The 9,860-nt window shown below is 44.4% G+C and overlaps 1 protein-coding gene across 5 annotated transcripts in view; it reads right to left on the reverse strand.

The window, feature by feature from the left end:
* Srpk2 (SRSF protein kinase 2) overlaps positions 1-6,094 on the reverse strand; it is a 226,825-nt gene extending 220,731 nt beyond the window's left edge. For 4 of the 5 annotated variants that reach the window (XM_013510525.1, XM_013510522.1, XM_005377241.2 and 1 more), the window contains exon 1: positions 5,850-6,094. In XM_013510525.1, coding sequence (XP_013365979.1) covers positions 5,850-5,920 — 71 coding nt within the window. In that variant the 5' untranslated portion in view covers positions 5,921-6,094. The remainder of the gene's footprint in view (positions 1-5,849) is intronic. The other variant, XM_013510524.1, reaches the window with a different exon arrangement.
* Positions 6,095-9,860: the final 3,766 nt, after the last annotated feature.

The following is a 9,860-nucleotide window of genomic DNA, read 5'->3' on the forward strand; positions in this document are numbered from 1 at the left end:
CCGCGCCCTCCGCACCCCGGCCGGCCGCCTCTCCATGCGCCCCGGCTGGGCCGGCGCCTCCGCGGCCTCATCTCTCCTTTGGCGCCTCTACATCCTCGCGTCCCCAGGAGCGCCTGTTCCTCTTCTCTGGCGGCCCAGGAAAGGGCACAGGACCAAAGGCTGCGAAGCCTGGGTCTTGGATCAGCTGTGTGACCTTGGAGAAGTCCTTTTCTCCCTCCCGCTTGCCTCCCCCACGGGGTCGCACAGGTTTAATGGAGGAAAAGCAGGTAGCACTGAGGGTGGGATGAAGCTTTTGCGGAGGAAGTGAAGCCCAGTTTTGTGAACACCGTGTGATGACACCGACACAATCAGGCCAAGCAGTTACTTTCTCCAGTCCACAGCGAGGAGGCTGAGCTCTAGATCGATTCAGCAGCCCCGGCAGGATCCAAGTTCAAGCCCGGTTGGTTCCATGCTCATGAACCTGATCACGTTCATAAAGATAGGAAACAAGTTCACAGTGGCACAGAACAACCGCAGTGCGCGCCGTCTGTCTCAAGTACATCGCAGTGGTTTTGAAGGATACCCATCCTGACCGTCAGCTCCTTTGGTTGTAGAACTAAGCATAACGTTAACTGATCAAAATCCCAGCCTTACTCTAAGGATGTTAAGCAACACAACAGGAAATGTTATTTGGATTTTTGAACAGATTTCAACGTTCTCGACATTTTTAAAGTCAGATTTTATTGGTACATTTTAGATATATAATGATCACATTCATCATAGAGAATTTGTACCTGTACATGATATAACTTCTTTTTCAACTTTTTATTTTTAAAAATATAAATTCCACAAAATGATTAGAAAAATGAACAGCCATATTAACATAGTCACAAGTTTTTAACATTTCTCCACGTTTGTTTTCTATGTGGTTGGTTTATTTTCCTAAATCACTTGAGTTTTCTTTTCCTCTTACCACTAAATAGTATTTCAGTGTGTGTCTACTAAGAACAAAGGTATTCTAAGAATTCCATTATCGCCAATTGTGAGTGTAATATCAGCACTAAGGAGACTGAGGCAGGAGGGTCACTGAGAGAGTTCAAGGCCAGCCTGAACTACACAGCAAGACCCTGCTTCAAAAAACCAAAACAAATAAGTAAATAATAAATAAATATACGTAAACAAGGGCAAAAAATTTGAATAAGCATTTTTCCAAACACAACTGGCCAACGAGTATATAATAGCATCCTCAAAATCATTAATCATTGCAGAAATACGAAGCAAAACCACAATGAGATGCCACCTCACACCTATCAGGACGGCCACATTTTTTTTTTCCTATAGTAAATACATCTTGGTGAGAATTTAGATCCTTCACATACTGAAAAGTTAGAATCATCATGCATTGCTGGTGGGGATGTTAAATGGTACAGTTCCTATGAGAAACTTTGTTGGTTCCTCAGAAAGGTAAGAGGATTCCCAACAAGCCTACTCCTAGGTGTATACCCAAAGTAGTTAAGCAATCTTTGGGGAATGTTCAAAGGTGCATCACAGAGCTAAACATGGAAACACCCCACTGTCCATCCACCATTGAAAGGATAAACAACTGTGGTCCCTACATACAATGGCATATTTTTCAGCCATATAAAAGATGAAGTACTAGAATCGCAGAACCCTGGAAGGCTGAGGCAGGAGAAGCTTAAGTTTGAGCCCAGGCAACTTAGCCACTTAGCAAGACCTTGTCTCAACGTGCTTGCTTCCGTAGCCCATATTTTAAAACCCTGTCTCAAAAAACAAAAAAGGGATAGGGATGTAGCTCCATGTGAAGGCTCTAGATTTTATCCCCAGTAGCATAAAAAGTATTGATACCATAGAATACTGTCCATAGAAAGAAAGTACTAGGAAGAGGGTGTACCTCAGCGGTAGAGCATGTACTTAACATGTGCAGGGCCCTGGGTTCAGCTCCAAGCACTGAGACATATGCTGACATATGCTACCATCTGGAAAAGCCCTGAAAACATGATGCTAAATGGAAAAAGCCAGACATAACTGGGCACAGTAGGACCCACCTGTAAATGCCAACACTCTGGGAGGCTGAGGCAGAAGGATGACAAGTCCAAGCCCAGCAACTTAGCAAAATGCTATTTCAAACAAAAATAAAATAAAGCACTGAAGATGTCATTCCATGTGAGGGCCCAGTTCAATCCCCAGTACCAAAAAAAGTCAGACACAAAAGGTTCCATATTGGATGATTCCATTTCCTTGAAATCTCCAGAAGATGCAAGTCCACCGGAAGCAGGGGGCAGGAGCAGGAGGAGTGAAGAAGCAGCTACTCAACGGGGACCAGACTTCACTATGAGATGGTGAATGGCACTTGGAGCTGACAGAGGTGATGGTGGCACCACACTGTGAATGTCCTAACTGCCGCTCACTGAATTGGTTCCTTTAAATGCTGCTTCATTTTACAGGAATTTCACCTCAGTTAAAACAAGCCAACCAAAAAGTTATCTGTGGGTTAGCCACCCATGGTGGCATACAACTGTAATGCCAGAACAAAGGTATTCTAAGAATTCCATTATCACTGGTTGTGGTGAGTGTAATATCAACACTCAGAAAAAGAAGACCACTTAGGAGGCTGAGGCAAGAGGATCACCTTGAGTTCAAGGTCACCCTGGACTACATCTCAAGACCTGGTCTCAAACAAAAACAAAAGCAAAAAAAGGTTCTTTGAGGGTGTGTGAATATCTTTTCCCTAGTATATGTGTATGTGTGTGTGCTATAGATATGAGGATAGATAAAATATTGCTCTTCCATTGAGCATTGTGACCAGTCCAAGTGACCTCTTTTTTCTTTTTTTTTTTGCAGTACTGGGGATTAAGCCCAGGACCTTTATACTGAGCTATAGCCCCAATGCTTTTTGGGCTTTTTGGTTGGTTGGTTGGTTGTTTTGAGGAGATGAGGGCTTTTTTGGGGGTGTTTTTTTGTTTGTTTGTTTTTTGGTTTTTTTTTTTTTTTGAGATATGATCTCACTATATTAGGTTGGTCTTTAACTTACTATGTAGCCCAGGCTGGCCTGGAACCCATAGCAGTCCTCTTGCCTCCGCCTCCCAAGTTCTGGGAATATAGGCATGCACCACCACACTCAATGGGTCTTCAGTTTTTTGAGACAGGGTCTCATTGTGTATTCCAGGCTGGCCTTGAATTCACTATGTAGTCCAAACCAGCCTCCAACTCACAGTGATCCTCCTGCCTCAGCCTCACAAGTGCTGGGATTACAAGAATGCACCACCATGCCCTGCTAGACATGCGTGTTCTGGACAGCTCACATTAATGCACTCATAAAATATGTGGTTTTTATGACTAGCCCTTTTCACTTAGCCAAATGTTGAAAGCCTTTTCTGCTATTTAATTTTTGTATAACCTTGGACAAGTTGTGTAACTACATCTGGGAAATGAAAATAACATTAATACTAACCCTTATATGTGAGGATGACTACCAAATAAGACAAGTGATTCTTCAATGAATAGTAATTATTTTAAAATTACTTGAGAGCTGCATGGCCACTCTGTTTGCTGGATCTTTTCATTCAATGTTTCACCAAATACTTATCATTTTTTATGGTGCAGGCATTATTTTAAATACTGAGTCTAGAGCAGAAAATGAAGCACACAAAAATCTCCCTGCTCTCACCAGGTGTGGTGGTGCACACCTTCCTTCCCAGCTCTTGGAGGCTGAGGCAGGAGGACTGCCATGAGTTTAAAGCCAGCCTGGGCTACATAGTGAATTCAAGATCACTCTGAACTATACAGAGAAACTCTGTTTCAAAAAATGGAACAATGACGTTAATAATAAAGACTTTAAGACTATCTTGCCAGTCCTTTTCACTTCTATAAAGTAGGCAAAGACTATATTCACTGCTAAGAATATTTATGAAATTGCTTTAAATTTATTGAATTAAAATATACCACATTAAGTATCAATTAACAACTTTACCCATCCAATATTAGATGTTCCAGAAAAGATTTTTAGCTGGGCCCGGTGGCACTTACCCATAATCCCAGCACAGGGAGATCATCATGAGTTCAAGGCCAGCCTGAGCTACATAGTAAGTTCAAGTCCAGCCTAAACTACATAGCGAGACCTTGTCTCAAGAAAAAAAAAGAGAGAGAGAAATAAAAGAATGCGAAATTACAGACCTACTCTCTGCTAATTTGTAAATTAAACATTTTTTCAAGGTGCACTATACTTTAGAAGGACATTTAAAAGGAAATATATTTTTAAAAAAACAAAATAATAAAATGTGATCTCCTTTTTTTTATTTTTTTAAATTTTTTTTTGCGGGGGTGTACTGGGAATTAAACTCAGGACCTCATGCTTGCCAAGCAGGCACTACGCCACTGAGCTAAATCCACAGCCCCTCCTTTTTTATTATACCATCATTTATTGCTATATGTATCAAATTAGTCAAGTAGATGTAGTTAAGAATAGGAACACTAGGCAGCCTCAGAACTGGATAAATCTTGGTCCCCCACAGTGACCTAAAAGAAGCAAAGAAGGCAGGACACACACATTGCCCCCCAGTCTCCTGCAGTGTAACTCAAGATAGCCGTGTGTCAGTTTTTAGCATATGCAAGAGAAAATGAAAAGAACGTTGTAAAAGCAATTGAACTGTGATACTGCCAAGCGGAGCCACTAAAACCTGTTGGATCTTGGAAGGGAGATTGAGCGTCAGAGAGTTGAGGAAAGACTTAAAATAACGTATCCATCCTGGAGCCTTTAATGCATGAGAAACCAGCCTTTTTCTTAAGACTTCCAACGTGTCTAAATTTTTAGGAAAGTCTCTCAAGGAGGCTTCAGCCTGTCCTTTACTATTCCATTAGAAAGTATTTCTCAATGACACTATTGTATTGTTTTTTGTTTTTCTTCCTGTACCAGGAATCGAACTCACGACCCTGTGCTTGCCAGACAGGCACTTTGCCGCTGAGATAAATCCCCAGCCCCCAATAAAGCAGGGTAACAAGGAGATTAGTGCAGAGATCGCAGGGCCAGGGGGCCAGAGTTCAAACACCAGGTCTGCCCTTACCACCTGGATGTGTGCTCCTTGGTGAATCACTCTCCCTCTGTGCCTCAGTTGCCTCATCTGACAAACGAGGATCCTAATATTACCTACCCTGTGAGTTTGTTCTGAGGAGTTAAATGAGTTCATTCACGTAAAACACTCAGAAAAGTATGCAATCGTGTCTGTTGTTAAGATTAAATCATTAGCTACACAGGGTTAGAGAAGGATCTAAGCATAAAATAAATATGTCATCCCACAGTTGGGAGACTAGCAGGGGGATCACCAGGAGTTCAAGGCCAGCCTGGATTACACACTGACAAGACCCTGTCTAAAATAAATAAATAAATGAATGAATGAATGAATGAATAAATAAATAAACATCTCAGCGCTTGAGAAACTAAGTGAAGAAGAGGATCGCAAGTTCAAAATTCAGCCTGGACAGTTTAGAGAGATTCTGTCTCAAAAGTAAAAGGGATGGGGGCTAGGGATGCAGCTCAATGATAGAGTGCCTCTGAACCACAAAAACACATAAATACATAAATAAATATTAACTAGTCACACATGTGCATATTAAGGACTATATTAGGTATCTATTCTCGTTCTCTCTCTTTCTCTTTCTTTCTCGCTCTCTCCTCTCCTCCCTCTCTCTCTGAGACAGGGTCTCAGTATGTATCTCAGGCTGGGTTCCAACTCATGGTGATCCTCTTGTCTCAGCCTCCCGTGTACTGGGTTTACAGTCATGCACCACCACTCCCAGTTCACACACACACACACGCACACAAAGTAAAAACTAATGAACAACTCTTAGCTCACGGTCTCTGAGGCTCAGGAATGTGGGAACAGGTGAGCTGGTTCGTGGAGGTGTCCCCAGGAGCGGCAGCCATCTGCGGGCTTGACCGAGGCTGGAGATCTGTTACCCGGTGGTTCCTTCACATGGCTGAGAAAGGACGCCTCCGTCCTCGGTCCTGGGGGCGCTGCGGAGACTCGTGCCTCACAGCCCGCACCTCCCCATGGGGCTGCCGCAGCCTCAGCTTGCACAACCAATGATCCGGGCGAGAACCGCGCTGCCTTTTGTGACCTACGTCTGGAAGTCACAATCGCTTCTGCCACATTCTACCCATGAGCAGCACAGGCTCCCGGGAGGACATCGAGCACCGCCTCTGAAGAGCGGTGGCTGATTTCACAGCCGCCACAAGGGGTCATTTCCCCCTGTGCTGAGTGCCGGGATTCACAGCCAGCATCCTTAGAGGCCTTAAAGGCTGCGGATTAAGGAGTAGAAAGCAACGGAATTTTCTGTTCAACATTCAGAGGAAAGAAAAGGAAATGTAGATGATATGGAGGAAATGAATAGTAACAAATTTGCCCTAAATGAAGTGCCAGAGAACATTCTTACATATGCTAGCTCACAAATGGCTCCTCAAGATTTGCCCAGGGCTATATTTGGGTGGATTTGTGTGTGTGTGTGTGTGTGTGTGTGTGTGTGTGTGTGTGTGTGTGTTACTGGGGACTGAACCCAGGCCCTTTGCACAGAGCCACATCCTCAGCTCTTTTTATTTTTTATTTGAGGCAGTCTCACTAAATTGTTAAATTATTCAGGCTGGGCTCAAATGTTTGCTCTTCCTGCCTCAGCCTCCCAGAGTGCTGGGATTAAACACGTGCCCCACCATGGCCAGTCCATTTTAATTTCTTTTTTGGAGACAGGGTCTCACTATGCAGTCCAGGCTGCCCTGAAGTCACTATGTTGTCCAGGCTGGCTTTGAATTCATGGAGATTCCCCTGCCTCAGCATCCTGACTGCTGGAATTATAGTATGTGCTATGTTTTATAGTAATCCATTGTATGAGTATGTCACATTTAAAACAAAAATCTGTTGATTTATTGATCCTTTTAGTTTTTGCTTTTTTTTATCGGTGCTGGGGATCTAACCCAGGGTGTGCCACGTCCTAGGCAGGTGCTCCGCCACTGGGCTACAGCCCAGCCCTGTGAATGCCATTTATTCAACTGCGTCTCTTAGCCCTGTGTACCCTAGCTTTCTCCTGGGGCTTGTGAGCCTTTTCCGCTCTGCCAGTGGGAGCCCTACTTGTTCTGCCCACCAGGGGCACCAGAGGGACACTGGAGCCTAGAGAAGGCAGAGGACAGCTCCCACCGGTTTGGTCCGGTCACAGCATCGCAACACAGGTCATTGTTAGGTAGCAGACCTGGTTCCAGCCTCCCGCACACCTGAGCAGTACCATCAGCACCCTGCCCCTTAGGTCTGGGTCCAGCTGCCACCTCTGAGCTTGTGAGGTCTACTAATGGACGCCCTTAGCTTTGTTTCCCAGCCCTAGAGATGGGCACTAATGCCTGCATCTTTGTTTTGCTTTGCTTTGCTTTGTTTTTGTTTTTTGAGGCAGGGTTTCACTATGTAGTTTCAAGCCGGCTTCAAACTCGCAGATCCTCCTGCCTCAGCCTCAAGAGTGCTTGGGATTACAGGTGTGCACCACCATGCCCAGGTTTCTCCTGCATTATCACTGGGTGCCCTCAGTGCCGCCTTTACTTAATTCTCCAACGCCTGTACAAGCAAACCATTCCTTATATTAATTTATTTTGTTAAAAGAATTGGTCCGAACTGGGGGTGGTAGAACACGCCTATAATCCCAACATTCAGGAGGCTAAGGCAGGAGGATCTCTCCTGGGAATTTGGGGCCAGGTTGGGCCACACAGCGAGTTCAAGGCCAGCAGAACTACATGGTGAGGCTCTGACTCAAAAACAAACAAACAGTAACTGGCACAACTCCAATAAGAAGTAATAGCTTTGTCCCTGTAGACCGATGGATACCTGAGGCTACCAGGACCGGAAGACCAGGCTGTCTCCAGCACGGGCTGTGGGAAGAGTGCTGCTGGAAAGTCCTTGGGCCTGGCTTCATGGGAGTGTGTGGTCACCTGTGAACAGAACTGCTGAGTCATAGGATATGTCTGCATTTGTTTTTAGCAGATGCTGCCAAAAGTATTTCCAATATAGTTATATCAATAATTGCACTGATTTTAAGGCATTCCTAGTATTTCACACTGATTCTCGGAACTTTTCTCTCTCTCTTTTTTTTTTTTTTTTGGTCTTTTCTGAGACAGAGTTTCTCTAGGCAGTTCAGCCTAGCCTTGGACTCACTTTGTAGCCCAGGCTGGCCTCGCACTAGCAGCAATCCTCCTGCCTCAGCCTGCCAAGTACTGGGATTACAGGCGCACACACCACACCTGGCCGTCTCAGAACTTTTTGAATTTAGGAAAAAAGTCAATAAAGTTCACACTACTGTAAATTAATCTGTAGTCCAGTATCTCTATGTTGCAATGCTAAAGAAAACTGCACCGGTTCCCTGAGGACAAGCTTTTCTTTCATGCAGCACTGGGGTTGTAGCAGGGCTTTTCACAAGCTAGACCAGCACCGTACTACTGAGCTACACCCTCAGCCCCACTGTGTGTGTGTGTGTGTGTGCGTGTGTGATACTGGGGATCAAAGTCAGGGCGCTTTATTACTGAACTATATAACTAGCCTTTTTTGATACAGGGTTTTGCTAAATTGCCCAAGCTGGCCTCTAATTTGAAGTCCTCCTGCCTCAGCCTCCTGAATTCCTGGGATAAAGGTGTGCATCAACATGTCTGGCTCAGATTTTGCATTCTTAATTCCTCCATCAGTCCTTGGTAAATAGCAAGTACTGCTGAATCAATAAGAAGAGAGAGATTGGCACAGTGGCACACATGTATAATCCCAGCTACCCAGAAGGCTGTGGCAGAAGGATCACAAGGTTGAGGCCAGCCTGGGCAACTTGGTGACTTAGTGAAACTCCATCTCACAAATAAATAATAAAGCTGGGCATGGTGGTGCACACCTGTAATTCCAGCATTTGGGAGGCTGAGGCAGGAGGATGCCATGAGTTCAAGAACAGCCTGAGCTACATAGCAAGACCCTGACTCAAAAACTCAAAAAAAGAAAGCGCGTGTGCGCACGAGAGAGAGAGAGAGAGAGAGAGAGAGAGAGAGAGAGAGAGAGAGAGAGAGAAGGGCAAGCATGATGATGCATGCCTATAATCCCAACACTCAGGAGGCTGAGGCAAGAAAACTACTGCAATTCTGAGGACAGCTTGGGCCACATAGTGAGTTTAAGGCCACTCTGAACTACATAGCGAGACCCTGTCTCAAAACACACAAACAAATAAAATAAAAAGGTCAGAGATACAGCTCAGTACAAAGGCCTGGGTTCAATTCCCACTATCAAAAATAAATAATTAAAATCTATGCCTTCTAAAACAATGCTGTTATGTGGTGCACAAACTTATTTTTATACACCACAGTAGTAATAAGTGTGTCATTCTTCTGCTTTTACAAGTAATACAACCTTCTTAAAGTTCCTTCAAGAGTGGTTAATGCAAACCGGGCATGGTGGCGCACACCTGTAATCCCAGCACTCAGGAGGCTGAGGCAGGAAGATCACTGTGAGTTTGAGGCCAGGCTGGACTACATAAGAGAGTTCACAGCCAGACTGGACTACACAAACCCCGTCTCAAAAGAGAAAATGAAAGAGTAGTTAACACACTATCGAAAAGAAACTAAGAGATGGCGGGGCTGAGAGAAAGGAGGGCAAGGGGGTATAAACGATTCATTATGTCCATGAACCAACCCCCCCATGATAAATAATTATGTACTGCCGACATACTAAGAAAAATTTAATTTTTTTCTTTTGGTTTTTTTTAGACAGGGTCTTGTTATGTAGTTGAGGCTGGCCTCAAACTCACATAGAACCTCCTGCCTCAGCCTCCTGAGTGCTGGGATCACAGATGTACACCACCACCTG

Source organism: Chinchilla lanigera, unplaced genomic scaffold, assembly GCF_000276665.1.
Source record: "Chinchilla lanigera isolate Chin_1 unplaced genomic scaffold, ChiLan1.0 scaffold00009, whole genome shotgun sequence".
In the NCBI taxonomy this organism is placed as follows: domain Eukaryota; kingdom Metazoa; phylum Chordata; class Mammalia; order Rodentia; family Chinchillidae; genus Chinchilla; species Chinchilla lanigera.